The 19,156-nt window shown below is 40.6% G+C and overlaps 2 protein-coding genes across 6 annotated transcripts in view; one reads left to right on the forward strand and one right to left on the reverse strand.

Moving 5' to 3' along the window:
• Positions 1–1,763: 1,763 nt before the first annotated feature.
• Positions 1,764–10,461, forward strand: tmed1b (transmembrane p24 trafficking protein 1b). The gene is made up of 5 exons (XM_077606011.1): positions 1,764–2,034; positions 5,215–5,312; positions 5,409–5,598; positions 9,516–9,683; positions 9,757–10,461. The coding sequence occupies exons 1-5, from the start codon at positions 1,807–1,809 to the stop codon at positions 9,805–9,807; spliced, it is 735 nt and encodes a 244-aa protein (XP_077462137.1). The 5' UTR covers positions 1,764–1,806; the 3' UTR covers positions 9,808–10,461.
• A 2,005-nt stretch (positions 10,462–12,466) lies between these two features.
• dnm2b (dynamin 2b) overlaps positions 12,467–19,156 on the reverse strand; it is a 43,457-nt gene continuing 36,767 nt past the window's right edge. For 3 of the 5 annotated variants that reach the window (XM_077604916.1, XM_077604915.1, XM_077604917.1), the window contains 7 exons: positions 18,885–18,995; positions 18,434–18,543; positions 18,058–18,169; positions 17,574–17,741; positions 16,459–16,682; positions 16,120–16,359; positions 12,467–14,009 (listed from right to left, as the gene is read on the reverse strand). In XM_077604916.1, coding sequence (XP_077461042.1) covers positions 13,940–14,009; positions 16,120–16,359; positions 16,459–16,682; positions 17,574–17,741; positions 18,058–18,169; positions 18,434–18,543; positions 18,885–18,995 — 1,035 coding nt within the window. In that variant the 3' untranslated portion in view covers positions 12,467–13,939. The remainder of the gene's footprint in view (positions 14,010–16,119; positions 16,360–16,458; positions 16,683–17,573; positions 17,742–18,057; positions 18,170–18,433; positions 18,544–18,884; positions 18,996–19,156) is intronic. The other 2 variants (XM_077604919.1, XM_077604918.1) reach the window with 1 other exon arrangement.

Genomic DNA, 19,156 nt, shown 5'->3' on the forward strand with positions numbered 1-19,156 from the left:
ATCTGATTGGTTAAAAGCAACAGTCTTGTTTAATGCAGCAGAGCCCGCAGAACTGATTGTGAAGGCTTTGAGGCAGATTTCTGATCCTGGCAACAAATAATGGCTGAAATGTGATTGGTTAAATACTTCAATATGAAAACATACATCTGGAAGCAGTGCAACCAGGGGGAAAAGCAATGAAAGGAAGCTAACAAACGATTTGGAATAATAAGTATTGATGGACAAAATATAATATGATTCAGATATTTCTTAGGCCAGCAGAGAAGGCTTTGAAGACCCTGACGGCCTGCCACTGTTGTTAACTTTGCCAGTCGTGTGAAACGTGGCTTCATCACTAAAAACTAGCCGATCATCGAAACCGTCTTCTTCGAATCTATCTAGCCCGTCTGGAAAATAGCTTTGTGAGCGAATCTGCAACAGAATCCATTTGTTTTTGCTTCTGTCGGCCATTGTGGATGGAGTTTGCGATCTCTGGCTTTGGTCCGCCTACTAGCCAATCATAGTTTGTGAAAGCAATGACGTATCCCAGCCAGCGAAATGCTAATGCGTATGAAAAAGCATTGTGGGGTTGCCAACTCGAAATCTGATTGGTTAAAAGCAACAGTCTAGTTTAATGCAGCAGAGCCCGCAAGAACTGATTGTGAAGGCTTTGAGGCAGATCTGATCTGGCAACAAATAATGGCTGAAATGTGATTGGTGAAATGCTTCAATATGAAAACACACATCTGGAAGCAGTGCAACCAGGGGGGAAAGCAATGAAAGGAAGCCAACAGACAATTTGGAATAATAAGTATTGATGGACAAAATATAATATGATTCAGATATTTCTTAGGCCAGCAGGAAAAAGGCCTTGAAGGCCCTGACGGCCCGCCACTGATATATATATATATATATATATATATATATATATATATATATATATATATATATATATATATATATATATATATATATATATATATATATATATATATATATATATATATATATATATATATATATATATATATATATATATATATATACCCTAATGAGGATGAAGCGGTTCAGAAAATGAGATGAGAATTCAATTGTAGTCTGCTTTGGCAGCCTTGAGGTCTCTCCTCAGGTTGGTGCAAGCTGCGCTGTAGAGTGCCCTGTCGCCGAATCTGGATGCTCCATCACGGCTCTTCATCTCTTCCGTAATGCTTTGAGTGCGATGGAAGTCGCTCAAAACCGTAATTCCCTGCTGATAACCGATGTTTAATATGACTCTAAATGGTTATATTTGACGTTAAAGTCCGGATTTGACGAACAACTTGCAAAAAGACACAAAACACATGAAAAGAGTGCACAAGTATGGAGAGCCTTTTGCCGCTGCATTTAACCTCAAAGAGATGGGTAACTTTACCATACAAACAACGTTCACTAGTTTTTTTTCTGAACATGATTATGATCATTTTAATACTTATATGGCGCAACACTGTCTCCTGGTGGTCAAATTATAGCAAGTATGACAAACCAACCAGCTAAATCGACAACGAACTCCCACGAGTAGGTATAAAGAGATATTTTGACGTTGTTGTTGTTGTTAAAAGTTTTGTATACTTATGTAAATATATTTTTCGTCCACCTTGTAAATGAAATGATAAATAAAGTTTGCAAAAGGCGAAGAGGGAAAAATTATAGCTTTATACGGTTATTTACAAAAGGGGAACTTTTCTCTTCAGTGATTGGTTAGTAAGTGCCAAGACGTCCTCTGTAATTGGGAGTTTCCGTCCAATCACAGTACCAGAAAGTTCTCCTGCGGAAGAATAATGTCAGGGAATGTCTACTGTAACCTGCAAGCGTGTTTTAGCTAATATTTTAATCATGGGGGTTCTCGTTAGGATAAAAAAACGATTGCTGATCCTCACCTTATTCGGATGGTGCTTTGGGCTGGGATTCGCTTATGGAGAAGAGAACAGCGAGTTCACTTTCCTTTTGCAAGCTGGGAAATCAGATTGTTTCTTCCAACGAGCAATACAAAATGGTACGATGGAGGTCGAATATCAGGTAACCCCCACATTCAGTCATAATCTTATTCTTACCTATCCGTCACTTTCTACTTCCTGAACCGAGATTAACTACCTATTTCTCCCTACGGTTGAGAACGCGTAGCAACGACAGCTCTGAACCAAAAGCAAGCAAATAACTGTTGAAATCGAGTGTAATATTGAAAACAAGGGAAAGCAAGTAATAAAAAGCATTTTTATCCACTAGCACTATATAAGAAAAAAACGTTTTTACATTTTCTTCCTAAATTGGTTGGGAACCCAACAAAATGCTTGAATGTACATATATACAGTACATGTGACGATTGATATAAAGCTGTACTAATAAAGCAGGCTTGTTCAGTAGACTGGAAGTGTATTACATAGTCTCACCTTATCTCATTTTCTGAACCGCTTTATCCTCATGAGGGTCGCGGGGGGTGCCGGAGCCTATCCCAGCTGACTCAGGGCCACAGGTCACAAGGAGATAGACAACCATGCGCACTCACACCCATACCCAATTTAGAGTGTCCAATCAGCCTACCATGCATGTTTTTGGAAGGTGGGAGGAAACCGGAGTACCCGGAGGAAACCTACGCAGGTGGAGAACATGCAAACTCCGCACAGGTGGACGTGACCTGGATTTGAACCCAGGACCCCAGAACTGTGAGGCCGACGCGCTAACCACTCGCTCACCAGGCCGCCCATATTGCATAGTATATTCATAAATAAAGAGACGTCCACACTCTTCCACAAAGGGGCTAATATAGATTAGAAGGAGAGAATAGTATCATAGTTTTGTTTATTTTTGTTGTTGTCATTTCACTTTCAAATTATTTAAAATGTGACATTAAAAGAGGTATACATTTTCCTCTTGCTATTTATTTTCACATTAAAAATTAGTATAAAATCGTTGACTTTTTTTTTTTACATTGTAGTGAACCCTAAGTCATTGTAACGTTTTATCATCACTTTTTCATGTTTGCAACCCTCGCCAGCCATTATTAAAATGTTACTACCGTATTTTTGGGACTGTAAGTCGCACCTGAGTAGAAGTCGCACCAGACAAAGAATTCACAATGAAGAGATAACTAAATAAAAGGCATACTGGAGTATAAGTCACAAAATAACTACTGTGATCCTTCACCACTTTGCGGCTTCAACATTCGCAGCTTCAGCTCATCCTATTTTTTTTTTAATGTTAAGTATATAATAAAAAAGTTAATACAAATTTCAAAATCCACACTGAAACTCACAAACGGAAGACAGGAGATGACAAATGGCGGATGTAAGCGCACCGCTTCTTTTTCGTCCCTGAAATGAGTAGCACACAGGGCAGAAGAAGAAGAAATTTCACTGTAGAAGAACAATGACGCATCAATAAAGCACACACAGCCAAGAAAAACTTAATGCCTTTTCTTCAGATTACATTACAAACATTTCGCATCGTGCATCCGCCGAGCCTCTTCCAGCGTTGTACGGATTTTTTCGGCATTGAAAATACCTCTTAAACATCCTGCGTAAGTCAAAATTCACGCTGAAATTCGCTAGCGGAAGAAAGGACATATAAAATGGTGTATATCAAAGAAGAATGGCGCGCCGAATAATCCAATCATCCGAAATGGCCGTCGTGCCTTTTCCTCGGATTCCATTTCACATTGCGCACAGAGGCTACTCCGAGCCTCTTCCAGCATTGTATGGAGTTTGAATCAGCGTTGAAAATTCTTCTTAAACGTCCTGCGTCATCTAATGCAGCGGTCCCCAACCTTTTTCTCACTGGTGATCTGTAAAGCTCTTTCTATTTTCTCACGGTCCGGCTAATGGGGAGGGTGACAACTTAAGACAAAATTGTGTGGGGTGGCGTCGGTGCACGAACAACACCCACGACGGCAAAAAAACAAGTCCCAAGCATATCAGCAATTATTTATTATTATTATAACAACTTTTCTCATTTCAAGTAGGAGGGCGAGATTGAAAACGTTAATATTTTTTACTCTGACGGACCGGCACTAGGTGGCTCGCAGACCTGGGGTTGGGGACCACTGATCTAATGCGTCATGAATGATTCTACCGTGCATTACATAGAGAAGGAAGAAACGGACATTCGGTAACCACGAGGAATAAAATCATCGTTAAGATGGAGAATGCCCTATCAGGAGAAGATGATTCCTCTGGATACCAACATTGTTAGAACCAAAGCCAAGACTTTTTACAATAGCTTATCTCCTGATGGAGACAATGAAGATGATGAACTTCAGCCTCGTTCCAGTGCCGCGAGTGCGCCTCCTTGGCAGACCAAGAGGCAGCGAAACGATACATCAAAGAAGAGTTCCCTCACATAATTCAAGAAAATGGTTGGTTATTTTCTGGGACTGAGACTGGCCTCTTTTGGAAGAGGATGCCTTCACGGACATTCTTATTCAAAGATTAACTGAACGTGCAGATAATTATGTGTGGGGATGCTGCAGGCTTCATGGTATAACCAGGCTTTATCTACAAGTTCGACCATCCTCATGCTTTAAAAAACAAGAACAAAGCCTTGCTGCCTGTCTACTGGATGAGCAACCGGAAAGCCCCGATCACGAAAGCCTTCACAAATGACTGGTGACGAAACTGTTTCATACTGAATGAGAAGCTGTACTTCGCTGAAAGGGGGCTGTCTTTAAAGGTCTTAACTGTGCAGCAGGACTTGGACTAAAACTCCCATTAACCTGTTTTTTTATTTATTTATATCAAGCACAGAGGAACTATTTTCACTGTGAGTACAGTATTTAAAGTATTTACATTTTTTTTATAATGTAGATTATATTTATACATTAAAGTCTTCATATGCTTATAGCAGTAATATTCAAAAAATACACTTCTTGATAATTGTACCTGTATTTTTGTAGTATGGTAGAAACAACTTGGGTGATCCTACTTCGCGGTTTTTCGATTGTCGCGTCCATGTCTGGTCTACATTATCCGCAATATTCAAGGAATTACTAGCACAAAAAAACCCCAACATAACAGGTGGTTAGAGAGGAAAAAAAGTCACACTGGAATATTAGATGCAGGCCCAGCCAAACTGAAACAAGTGTGAATTATAGCCTGGAAAATACCATTATTCCACTCATGTTTCCCTTGTCTGCTTGTGTTTCTATTAGTTTAGAAGCTAAAATGTGTGTGTGTACCTGGTTTTGTGTTTTTGTTAAAATATCAGGTGATAGGAGGAGCTGGCATGGACGTGGATTTCACCATCCTTAACCCAGAAGGCATCCCCATGGTTGCAGAGACTCGTCGCTCTGATGGCGTTCATGTGTTAGTGTAGCCTCAAATCACATCCTGATCCACCCGCCTGTTCCTGAAAGCATCACTTTATTCCTGGTTAACTTTGTGATTTTGTCCTTTACCTAGGGTGGAGCCCACAGTGGAGGGAGACTATCAAGTGTGCTTTGATAACCGCTTCAGCCACTTCTCGGAGAAGATGGTGTTCTTTGAGCTTTACATCGAAGGGCAAGGAGGAAATGTGGATGTTGATGAAGATTGGGGCGGTTTAGAAGAGCTGGATGAAAACATGTTGCAGTATAAGCTACATGATATGAGGGTGAGCTCACATATGCATGAATTCCACCACAGTACTTTAAGTCTTGCAGTGGCATATGTAAGTGACACACTTAACATCATTATTCGAGATCCTTTGTGAATTTCTGCATTGACCTACACGTAGAAGGTCAATGTTACGTTTTGCCTGAGAGCAGGCATATAATCTCTTTCCTTTGTGTGGCTGACCCTAAAAAGGTGAGCTTCGAGCGGTTGGGAGAGAAAAGCCAACTGCCTCAGCCTGCAGACTGGTTGTTCTTGTGGTGCTTCAGTTTTTTTTCATTACAGACTTGCATTCACATTTTTTATGTGCATTGAAGCGCAATAAATGACAATGCCACAATCTGCCACATCTTGGGCTAAAGAAGCTAAAGTTATGCCTGATACAAGAATATCCTTCCTTCGTTTAGTTGAGCCCAACTATAGTACTCTATACTAGTCTCGGGCAGTCTGTATATACTAGTCTTGGGCAGCCACAGTAGCTGCGCAGAGTGCCATGTGTTGCATTTTTGTTTTTCATCCAAACATGTTTCAAAACAACAATAGGGCACACTGCTCATCACACTGCCACAATGTGCTGCATTTTGGTCATTAAAACCCAAAATTGAGTTTTAACAGGATCAATGAATCCATCATTGAATATGTATACCAGGGGTGGCCAAGTCTGGTCCTCGAGAGCCCCTATCCAGTCTGTTTTCCATGTCTCCCTCCACCAACACACCTGAATCAAATAATCTGGATCGGTATCAAGCTTCTGGACAGCTTGATGGTGAGTTGATTCAGGTGTGGTAGAGGAGAGAGATATGGAAAACAGACTGGAAGGGGCTCTTGAAGACCGGACTTGGCCACCCCTGATGTAAACTAATCCCTTGAATACCGTGGTTAATGTAGACCAGACATGGCCGCAATAAATAAATAAAAATGCGAAGTAGGCTCACCCCCATTTTGGTGGAGTCAATCCCAGCTGTCTCCGGGCCAGAGGCGGGGGACACCCTGAATTGGTGGCCAGCCAATCGCAGGGCACACGGGGACAAACAACCATTCACGCCCACACTAATACCTAGGGGCAATTTAGAGTGTCCAATCAGCCGACAATGCATGTCTTTAGACTGTGAGAGGAAACCGGAGTACCCGGAGGAAACCCACGCAGGCCCGGGGAGAACATCCAAACTCCACACAGGTGGGCGTTACCTGGATTTGAACCCAGGACCCCAGAGCAGTGAGGCTGACGCGCCAACTACTTGCCCCACCGGGCCTCCCCAAATTAGCTGGGCAGCTAGTAAACATATGTAAACACACACACACACACACACACACACGCACACACACGCGCGCACGCGTGCACACACGCGCACACACACATGCGCAAACACACGCGTAAACACACACGCGTAAACACACACACGCGTAAACACACACACACACGTAAACACACACACGTAAACACACACACACACGTAAACACACACACGTAAACACACACACACGTAAACACACACACGTAAACACACACACACGTAAACACACACACACGTAAACACACACACGTAAACACGCACACACGTGAACACGCACACACGTGAACACACACACACGTAAACACACACGTAAACACACACGTAAACACACACACACGTAAACACACACACACGTAAACACACACACACACACGTAAACACACACCGTAAACACACGTAAAAACACACACGTAAACACACAACTTAAGATCTTAAATTTTTAGGCAGCATTTTCTCATTGAGGCTTTTTCGTAATTGTTGAGACATTTGTAAGTAGAGGTACCACTGTGTGTATATATAATTGTATATTGACCACTGACTGGTGGGTTGAAATGGGCTGTGTTGAATGAAGCGTGTGCGGTCGATTGGTCGCCGGTCTTTTGGTAGCGGTCTTTAGGTCGCCTGGAAGTTTGGTCGTCGTCTTTTGGGTCGCCGGTCTTTTTTGTCGCCTGTCTTTGGTCGCCTGATCGGCTACTGCCATCTAGTGTCAATGTATTAAATAGCAGATGGTGTTTTTATTGAAGCAGTCCAATGAACCTACCTTCATTCTCTCTGGGGAACTTGCAATGTTGAAATACCTAAGATTAGATGGTCATTTTTATCAAACAAATAAAAGTATTAGTATACTTTTAGTTAGACAGTATTTAGATCGTTTCAACAGTATTTAGACTAAATACTGTTGAAACGATCTAAATACTGTTGAAACGATCTAAATATCTAATATCAAAATATCAATAAGAGCACTCATTTAACACATCAATAAGAGCACTCATTTAACATATCGGCTGCTGCCATTGACTGTCATAGGCGTCCAATGAACCTTCATTCTCTCTGGGAGAACTTGCAATGTTGAAATACTTTAGATTAGATGGTCATTTTTATCAAACAAATAAAGGTATTAGTATACTTTTAGTTAGACAGTATTTAGACCGTTTCAACAGTATCAAACAAATAAAAGTATTAGTATACTTTTAGTTAGACAGTATTTAGATCGTTTCAACAGTATTTAGAGTCTAAATACTGTTGAAAAGATTTAAATACTGTTGAAACAATCTAAATATCTAATATCAAAATATCAATAAGAGCACTCATTTAACACATCGGCTGCTGCCATTGACTGTCATAGGCTTCCAACCTTCATTCTTTCTGGGAGAAATAAGAGCACTCATTTAACACATCAGCCGCTGTGTATTTCATCACTTATTGCTGATTTTACCGCATTTTTGGCACTTTTGCGAATGGTCGCATATCGTCGCATTTGGTCGCGCCGACTTTTATCGCTGTCTTTCCCCCGGGAAAATCACCCCCAGAGCCCGGTAGTCATGTCTGATAAGCTCCGGTATTTGTATTTCATCAATAAGTGCGTATTTTACCCCGTTTTAGTGAAATGTAGGCTCTTTCGCAAATGGTCGTCGCATTTGGTCGCGCCAAGGTTTATAGCTGTCTTTCCTCCGGGAAAATCACCCCCAATTAATGTCTGAAAAGCTCCAGTATTTGTATTTAATCATTAAATGCTGTTTTAAAAACTATTACTCCGCTTTTGGAACACTTTTCTGGGCATTCTTAACCATTTTTCTACCTTAAGAGAGATTCTCCCATTCATTCAACCAGAGAGAATGAAGGTTCATTGGACGCCTATGTCAGTCAATGGCAGCAGCCGATGTGTTAAATGAGTGCTCTTATTGATGTGTTAAATGAGTGCTCTTATTGATATTTTGATATTAGAAATATAGATCGTTTCAACAGTATTTAGATCGTTTCAACAGTATTTAGAGTCTAAATACTGTTGAAACGATCTAAATACTGTCTAACTAAAAGTACACTAATACTTTTATTTGTTTGACAACAATGACCATCTAATCTAAAGTATTTCAACATTGCAAGTTCCCCAGAGAATGAAGGTTCATTGGACGCCTATGACAGTCAATGGCAGCAGCCGATGTGTTAAATGAGTGCTCTTATTGATGTGTTAAATGAGTGCTCTTATTGATATTTTGATATTAGATATTTAGATCGTTTCAACAGTATTTAGAGTCTAAATACTGTTGAAACGATCTAAATACTGTCTAACTAAAAGTATACTAATTCTTTTATTTGTTTGATAAAAATGACCATCTAATCTAAAGTATTTCAACATTGCAAGTTCCCCAGAGAATGAAGGTAGGTTCATTGGACAGCTTCAATAAAAACACCATCTGCTATTTAATAAATTGACACTAGATGGCAGTAGCCGATCAGGCGACCAAAGACAGGCGACAAAAAAGACGACGACCAAACTTCCGGGCGACCTAAAGACCGCGACCAAAAGACCGGTGACCAAAAGACCGGCGACCAATCGACCGCGTACCGAATGAAGTGAGTTGAAAACCAGACAGAATGGCCTGTTTCCATTTCACCCCCTCAGGTATACATGGACTCTTTACACAAACGTCTTGAGCGTAGTCGGCAGATGCAAGCAGTCTTGCGAGCCTTTGAGGCGCGGGACCGAAACCTTCTGGAAGACAACTTGTGGAGAGTCTCGTTTTGGTCATGTGCTTCTGTACTAGTGATGCTTTGCGTGGCTTTAACACAGGTAGTATGTTCATTAATACATTTAATCTGTCATATGGCTGGTGTTTAACAGATTGTCACCCCTCCCGTTTTAGGTCTACACTGTGCGGAAACTATTTGACGATAAGCGGAGAGTGTGTACATAGAAGGAACTTTTCCAATAGAGCAAAACAGGGCGGGGGAATTACAATCCACTAGATCGGTGGATATATTCACCCTGTTAGGATCATGTGATGTGGTTTACATCTGAAATGCCTCAATCGGAGCAATAATAGTTTGCAATCGTTTCTTCATTGGTGGCCTTTGTTTTTATAGTGCCTTGGTGATGTGAAATCTGACAAAAAACGGACGCAAAGACTTTAAAAGGCACTGCAGTATGTTTTTCTGTTAAAAATGTTGTTTCTGTACGATCATTTTATTTTTTTGCTAAAGGTGGAAGCTCAGTGACTTGTTAAACCTCTCTGCCTAAATGTGGCAATAGTGCAATAATCCTGTAATGTATCTACCATTTTCTTTTCTTTCTTTTTAAAAAATATTTTTGGGGTTATTTGATATGGCCTCTAAAAGTTGAACATGATGGTACTCTACCTTTGTGATTCATCATTTTCTTTTGCTTTCAGTGAGTGGTAGTTAAGGTTAAAGCAACATTTTCATGGGATTGTAGCAGTTTTAATGTTTTTGTGAAAAAAGATTAGCGTCTTAAATATTAAGTAAAAATTGTACTGCGCTTCCAGCTATTTAAACAATAATTTGACTTTGTATAGCAATGCCCTTTTTGCAAATAAAACAGTTATAAAATGTTTGTTTTGCTTTCTTTGAAGATAAGTTGAAAGTGAAATGATTGTAGATTCACTATGGAGTTAAACATTAAAAAAACATCATTTAATTTTGATGAACCAATTTCCACCCCCTTGAACAATTAAAAACATTCAATAATTTTGAGTTTAGCCTGGAAATTAGTGTTTAATGACTTGGTATGTTATACTTGAAAGGCTATCAATTAAACTAACCTTTCTATAAAATCTACAGATGCAGCTCCATGTGTAATTTCTTGCTTAGATAAATCATTAGATGCACATGCATTGATTCCACCTTAAATATCACTTTCTCAAACCAGGAATGGCAGTGAGAAGTGTTGTGAATTATTTGCTAGAAAAATTAATTAAAAGTTTGTGTCATATTAAAAAGATATTCCCCGCCAGAATCTAGGATGTTTGATGCTTGCAGACTAAAGTGATAGCCACTAATTTGATGATTGTGTCTGGGCAGAGGCTTCACAACGATGTGTGAAAAACAGCAGGTAACTCTGGGTGTTTGTTGTATAAACAATTTAGCCGTGTTTTGGCAGTTGAGGAGCTTTTATAATTCCTGGCTTGTCTAGACATCCTCAACAGATGTTTAGGTTAACGCCCACTTTGGGTGGAGGCAATGAGGGCTTTAAGAAATGGAGTCAGAACGACAATCTCGCCTTTTCTCGAGCCATAAAGAGGACTGGTCATGGAAACTTCAATAATGTCTGGCCTATATTTTTGTTAACACTTGTTTCACCAGATCTTTCAGAACAAAGAAAAGAACATCCAATAGAAGCCACCTTTGTTGGCTGAGTCGCTCTGCCAGGGTTCCATCAGACTTTGGTTGCTACGAGAGGAGTATGGCGGTCGTCTGTTAGGGAAAAAGCGATATATTTTTTCAATTCAAGTGCCCAATCAGTAACATTATGAAGAAGCAAATACAGAATACCCAGTAAAACTATTGGCATACATTTTAGTTGCCATTCCAGCACTATGATAGCTCCATGTTATACTGTCTTTATTCCGTGACCGGACGTTTTGTCGACGGACAGTTTGTCGCTGGACACTTCGTCGACCAGACATTTCGTCGCCGGACAATTCGTAAGGTCAGTGGTTAGAATTAGGGTTAGGGGATAGTGGTTAAGGTTAGTGGTTAGGATTAGGGGATTGTGGTTAAGGTTAGTGGTTAGGATTAGGGGATAGTGGTTAAGGTTAGTGGTTAGGATTAGGGGATTGTGGTTAAGGTTAGTGGTTAGGATTAGGGGATAGTGGTTAGGGTTAACCTAACCTCAACCTCGCGAACGATTGTTTTGTTGTATAAATAATTATCAACCAGGTAATCTCTCTCCGGCAACGAACTGTCCGTCGACGAAATGTCCGGGTACTTCCGTGACCTGACATTTTGTCGCCGGACAGTTCGTCGACCGGACATTTCGTCGCCGGACAAATTGTTAGGATAGTGGTTAGAATTATGGTTGGGGGATAGTGGTTAAGGTTAGTGGTTAGGATTAGAGGATAGTGGTTAAGGTTAGGGTTAACCTAACCTCAACCTCGCGAACGATTGTTTTGTTGCATAAATAATTATTATCAACCAGGTAATCTCTCTCAAAATTATAATCATGAGAGTTTTTACTTCAGATTTTTTAAAGGAACTCTGACATTAAAATAAAAGGCAATAAATAAAACGGAAATTGTCCGTCTACAAAATGTCCGGTCGACGAAATGTCTGGTCGACGAACTGGCTGGCGACGAAGTGTCCGTCGACGAAATGTCCGGGTACCCTTTATTCTGTTGCTCCTACCAACTGTATTAACATTGGACCAAAAAAGAAATAGCTGTAGTACAGATGTTCCCATTTGATGAAAACATAAATCAGATGTTACCTGACCTTACATGCTATGTAAATCATACGAGAACTTATTGGGCACAATCCTTATCACCTTGTGCACAAGACTAATTAGCATGTAAAGTGAACACACCCAGAAAAGTTATAGCCGAAATAGGTAATAGCCCATCATCATTTAAATTTTTATTTGCCGGTAATGGCATCGTTTACTAACATACAGATATGCAAGAACATTTACTCATGTAATGATATGATATATGTCTTTAGGTGATGATCATGATACACACACAAGGAAAGATTAAATTCACCATTTGTAGAGCATTTATGGCAAGTGGCTATAATAAAACAAGCAACTTGTACAACAGTGGTATCTCTCATGAAATATTTTGTTCCAAAAGTGGTTTTGTTACTTGGATCTTTCGTAGGTAGAGGTATATTTTACATTGAATCAGCTTTATTAGTTCCATGATCCTCAAGGACAGCTGTGCAAGGTTTTTGTTCCAACCAATCTAGCATATACAAATTAACCAATGAGGTTTTTGCAGAAACAAGAAGCATCTGACTGCAATCCACTGATTGCACTTGCAAAACACCAGATTAGAGAAAAGTTTTCCTCTTAATGAGTTGGAATGAAAACCAGCACCCAATGTGGCTGTTTGTGGAATAGTTTGCACACATTTGCCCTAAATCCTTTAAAAAATATAAATGTAGACACATTTTGTACAAAATAGGTATGCAAATATTTGCATCCAAAAAAGATAAGGAAATTATTAAGCCATTTAAATGAATAAGAAATGGAAAGACATCTTATAAAGGAGTGGATTTGCAAGTGGCAGCTGAGTAAACATGCATACACACACCTGAACACCCAACTTAAAATTATGTTACTGACGGAGGGTCAAAGGCACACAAATCAGGAACTCACTGCCGCCCAGATATGCTCCACCATGGTCCTGGAAAACGATGAAAGACTGCCCGAAAGGGGTCTTTTGGTCGGATGATCACCTTGCTACCCTGTCGCAAACTGTGGCCCCTATGCCGCTCTAACATCTGGAAAAGCAGATTCCTACTAGCCAACGGGAGGCCAGCTAGGTAATAGGAGATAGCCAATGAGAAAGCAACTCTACCACGACAATAAAAGAAAACGGATACATGAAATGTTTTCATTTCAGAAGTTGTTTGATTTTGTTTGACGTTTTGCAACTTGGATTATTTTGTATTCTGGAACAAAAAAGGTTTCCCATCGAGGCTTTTCGTAACCTGATTATTTCGTAAGTAGAGGTACCACTTTTGATACAGAATTAGATTATGGATGGAATGTAGCAAAAATGCACAATGCAGAGAAACAGTACTTACAAAATGAACTGCTCGTGGGTAAGATATTTTGGACAGAACAATCACATGTAGAAATTTCTCAATGATTACCTTAAAATGGAATTCTCTAACAATTTAACATATCTAAAAGGTGATGCTTCTTAAACTGTAACACTCATCAGAATTCTTCCTCAATGACAAAAGCAATTTACTCACGTTGTTCCAGGATCAATTATAGCCAAATGTCATACAAGAAAAAATGAAATAAAAGGAAATACAAAAGTGTAAACTAAATTAAATGTGTTTGCATATTTTGTGTTCATGTGTCTAGTCAAGCAGGGAAGATTCTGAAGGACGAATGATGGTGGGTCTGTTGGGAGCAGCCGGGGGTCTTCTGCTGTAGGAAGTCAGAAGAGGGGTAAAGAGGGGTGGAGAAGAAACATGCCGGTAAAAACGATGAAAGACTGCCAACATTTAGCGGCAGGATTTATTTTGTAAATACAGCCGAAATGACGGCCACCACACTAATTTGGTGCTGGCCGTCATTTCGGCTGTATTTACAAAAGAAATCCTGCCGCTAAATGTTGGCGTCAACAGAGCATTCAAAGCTAGACTGTGAACTATGTATATATATTATATATAATAACTCGGAGCTTGCCGTCATTCCCGGAGGCTTGACCAAAGAATTATAGCCGCTGGACATCGGCATCAACCGGGCTTTCAAATCAAAGTTACGAGCGGCGTGGGAGCAGTGGATGATCGCTGGCGAACACAGCTTCACGAAAAGTGGCAGGCAGCGCCGGGCTTCTTACGCTACGATTTGTCAATGGATCGTTGCCGCCTGGGCGAACGTGTCTGCTTGCACGGTTGTTCGAGCTTTTGCCAAAGCCGGCATAATTTCTAAGGAGCCACATGGAAATTACAGTGACTCTGATAACGAAGAGAGGGGAGGCGGCTATTTGGAAGGCTCGTTTGGGTAATTGTTTAATTCTGACACAGAAGATGAGGAGTTTGAGGGATTTGAAGGTGATGACTTGAGTAAATTGTAAAATGTCTAAATAAAGTACAACCGAACTCAGTTTTGCTTCCGTTGCCTTTTTAAAACATGTTTTTAGCGTGTGGGTATAGCGAGGAAGAACTATATTTCCCAGCAGTCACTGCGCACCGGAACCCGGAAATAAGCTGCTTCCGGTAGCCAGCGCTATCGCCAGCCGCTCGGCGCCGCTCGGCGCCCCCGCGAGCGCTCCCGCTTGGCGCCGCTTGGTGCCGCTCGGCGCTCACAAAGGGCGCTCTGCATTATAAGGCGCCCTGTCTATTTTGGAGAAATTTTTTGACTTTTTTTTACTTTTATGCGCGCCTTATAGGCGTGAAAATACGGTATATAATAAAAAAGGCACAGAAATTAGGGTTTAGACAATTTTGATGTACGTAAACTACAAATCGAATATCTAAATCATTTTATAAGAGGGGGCGACCAGGCGGACGAAGGGTTAGGGAGTCGGCTTCACAGTTCTGGGGGCCTGGGTTCGAACCTAGATCGGTCCTCCTGTGTGTAGTTTGCATGTTCTCCCTGGGCTTGCCGGGTTTCTCACCAGATACTCTGAGTTCCTCCCACACTCCAAAAACAGGCATGGTAGGCTAGTTGAACACTCTAAATTACACTTAGGTATGAGAGTGAGCGTGAATGGTTATCCGTCTCTTCGTGCCCTGCAATTAGCTGGGACTTCAGACGGAACAAGCCCGCTTCACTCTGCTGACCTCACTTGTACTACTTATTTATTGATTATTTATTTGTCTGTCTGTTGTTATTTGTGCACTATGTGGTGATAGCTGTTAGGGTTATTAGTCTTACATTATTATATATTTGACAGCAATGAAGAACGCTTTGCTTTACTTAGCTTATTAACATTATAAAAGTCATTATAGAACATCTGTTTGCAACGATGTAAATGCTTTGTTCCTAAGTTAGACCAAACAACAGGAAGGTCGAATCCTCTTGGACTACTGGAATGTGGAGAAGATCCTTCGGCTCAACATGACCTTTATTTGTTTTGAGAGCTAAAACTTTTATTGTAACTAGGGTCCTTGACTATTGACTTCTCACTCCTGTTTTCCCACCCCCGCCTTGAGAGCTGACGTCCATTGTAACTAGGGTCCTTGAAGCTAATAAACAAGGAAAAGATTGTGAGACGCCAGAATGAACCTGGACAGAGACGAGTCGGTTCGATTCTCCCTTGCAAGAATTTCACAGAGGATTGTCCTGTCTCTTTTATTTGTGCGTGCATTTGGGAATGCCTATAGGTGAACCTAACAATAGTTTTAAATTTCATTATACTTGTATAATGACAATAAAAGCATTCAATAAAAGATGTATTTTCCCATAATAGCCCTATTGTATTTTCATAATAGTAATTTGAACAAAAACATTTAAAGTGATATGATGTCATAATTAATTCCTGAACTAAACTGTACAATTGCTACAAAATCCAGTTCCTGTTTCTACTTACCTTGGAATACCCGGTGGCAGTGCAGGAGGCACTCGTGCCGGTCTAGAGGGTATCATTGGAACGTTTGGTTCAAAACCGGACTGGGTGGGCAGTGGGCCAGGTCGCGAAGGCACTGGTGGCACACCACATGCTGCTGAGGGGTTCAGGGGGAGAGCCGGACTAGGTGTCGGACCCCTGACTGCTGGGGGTCGGTTTGGAGGGGGCGCTGTCACAGAGGCAGGGCGGATTGCTGCAGGCAGACTGCGATAGACTGCGTGTTAACTGTTTGCTCATGATAACCATCCAACATATGATAACTTTCAAACTGTTAAAGTTTTATATGCTGTTTACACTTTTTACCTTGAATCTTTGATCCAGGTGTCGTCTACTGGTGGAGGCACAGGGGTTGAAACAGTGGTGGTACTTATGTCACCAATAATCACTAGAGAGTCCTTCAAAGCATGGTACATTCTGAGCATCTCATCTCTCCTCTGAGCTTGCTCAACAGACTCCTCCATCAGGCTGCTCTGGTCACCAGCTGAGTACAGGTAGGCCAGCAGCTCAGAGTGGATAAAGTCCTTTGCCTGGAGGTCAAACAGGATATTAAGGCTGGAAATAAAAAACCCATATGACAAGGGGCTCCAAAGCAAGCTAACATCATGATTGCTAATTTAAAAACCTCGCGATCCCCAAACATTTTAGGCTATGGAATAACTTCATTTGAAGAAGTATTTGGATCACTTAACATCTAAAAAATTAAGCTTGTTTCAAGTTTTTGTAATGTAAATTTGGCTCTATTGGCCGAGAAGTCATGCTAACCTGGGATAGTCTAATGCAGGGGTGTCAAACATACGGCCCGCGGGCCGGAACCGGCCCCCAAGGAGGTTCGATCAGGCCCGCAGGATAATTTGAAAGTGGAAAAAATGCATAAAAGACATGGAATTAATATTTTTAATTCGCTGCAATTCATGGATTATCCGATAAGGGGCGCACTCTTTCCATGAGATTAGAAGACAAGCCGCATCACTGAGACAGACTGAAAACAGAAAATCAGTATGTATTGTATGTGTATGTATGTTTCATGTATGAAGTTTACAGATTTACAGGACAGGCGAACACTTTCTTCATTACACATTTCAAATCACTCTCCTTAGTTTAAAAGTCAATTGCACATTTGTCTAAGGAAATATGAGGTGTTTCATGAAATGTTTTGTAAAAGGATAGTTCATTCAATTTCAATATTTTTCTAATGTTCTTGTGCTTCTTTACACCAAAACAAAGGAAAAACATGATATTTTGGTTATTTATAGCAGAGCATGGTATAATTTTAACGGTCCGGCCCACTTGACATCTCCCTAGGCCGTATGTGGCCCACGATGCCAAATTAGTTTGACACCCCTGGTCTAATGCAAATTTGGACTAAAGAAATCCTGAAAAGCTTCAATGCATTTTCTAATATAATAAGGGTAACCTACGCTGTTGATCATGAGGTGCATAATGGTCTTGGGCATGAGGTCTCTGATGGACTTGTTGACAATGCTGATGTATGAGTCCACGAGGTTGCGGATGGTCTCCACCTGCCGCTCCAACTGTGGGTCCATGGACACGGTGTCACCTGGAACCATGGCATCTTCATTGTCGGGCTGTAGAGGGAAAGTAATACGGGACAGGTGAAAAAGACAAAAATTGGCACTACTTTAGTAGATAGTGAAGATGTCGTCTAGCGTAAAAAAATAGCACGTCTTGCGTTTTGTAGAAGCATAGCCATTGTTGCATGTGTTAGAAAATTTAGCAGAACACGCTATGGTTAAGTTTACTGGAAACCAAGGACAATTTTTACCATTACCACAATTTGCTCCAACAACTCATAAAAGCCACATAAGTCTAACAATTATATTACTGTGTGTGTTCAAATATCTTAAAGCAATTTTACACATCACATATTCAGACTTTTATTACTTGGTCTTTTTCAGGGTAAACACCAGCTCTGAGGAACGAGGCTTTCCAGCTATCGACGTCCTCCTGAGTATCACAAGCCAGTTCGATCTGTCGTAGGTCCTTGTACACGTTCCTGAGAAACACATCAGTGATATAAGAGGAATGCAGTAGGCCAGGGTCGGGAACCCCCAAAAACCCTTACAAACAACGTACGACTCGTACGGTGTTTGTAATGTTTTTGGGGGGTTTGTAAGGGGAATCAATAATCATTTATAAGGGCAGTTATCGGCAGAGGTTGACAGCTATGCATATGCACCCATCAAAAGATCCAGTTAAGGCTCCCTACTCCTGCAGTAGATTCTCAAACAGGTCTAGTTGATTGAAGCATTGCACTCACCTCTGCTCAGTGTTGAAAATGGCAAAAACATGCTTGCTGGACATGAATCCCTTTTCCACATCTCTTAACTTGAGGTTGTCGAGAGGCAGCATGTACTTTTTCTCCTTTTCCTAATAAATGACATAAATAAGCATATTAAAGCCAATCACCATGAGGCACTTTAATTGACTTTTTTTTCTTCCTTAGGAGCAATAGGGAACAAAAAACATTGAGCAATAAGGTATACATGTTAAAAAGTGGAAGGGTCTCCAAAGGTTTCCACAAGTATGTTATTCCTTATTTATTGATTATTTATTTATCATTACTATATATTCAATCAAAGCCTTTATTGTCATCATACACAGCTGCGTATAACGAAATTGGTGGTGCTACTCCACAAAATGCATTTTCCCAGTAAAAAAAACGTATTGACAAAGCTTATTTTAGCGCACTCCACTCAACATTTACTTACCTCCTCATCTTTGTACCAGGAAAGGGACTCTGCAGTCAGGACAAACCAGTAGTCCTTGGAGCCTCCCTTCATAATGCTAATGTTGATTGTCAACCAGCCACGACGGATGACCTACACATGGGACACAAAGACCCAATTATAAAATAATATAATGCTGAGAAAAAAAACACGGGGAGGGGGTGCAATTTAAACATATATAAATACTCACACATACACATCCATGCTACTGACTACCAGTAGTTCAAATTTGTCCTATGGAGAGGATATTTGTA

Source organism: Stigmatopora argus, chromosome 7, assembly GCF_051989625.1.
Source record: "Stigmatopora argus isolate UIUO_Sarg chromosome 7, RoL_Sarg_1.0, whole genome shotgun sequence".
NCBI classification, from domain to species: Eukaryota; Metazoa; Chordata; class Actinopteri; order Syngnathiformes; family Syngnathidae; genus Stigmatopora; species Stigmatopora argus.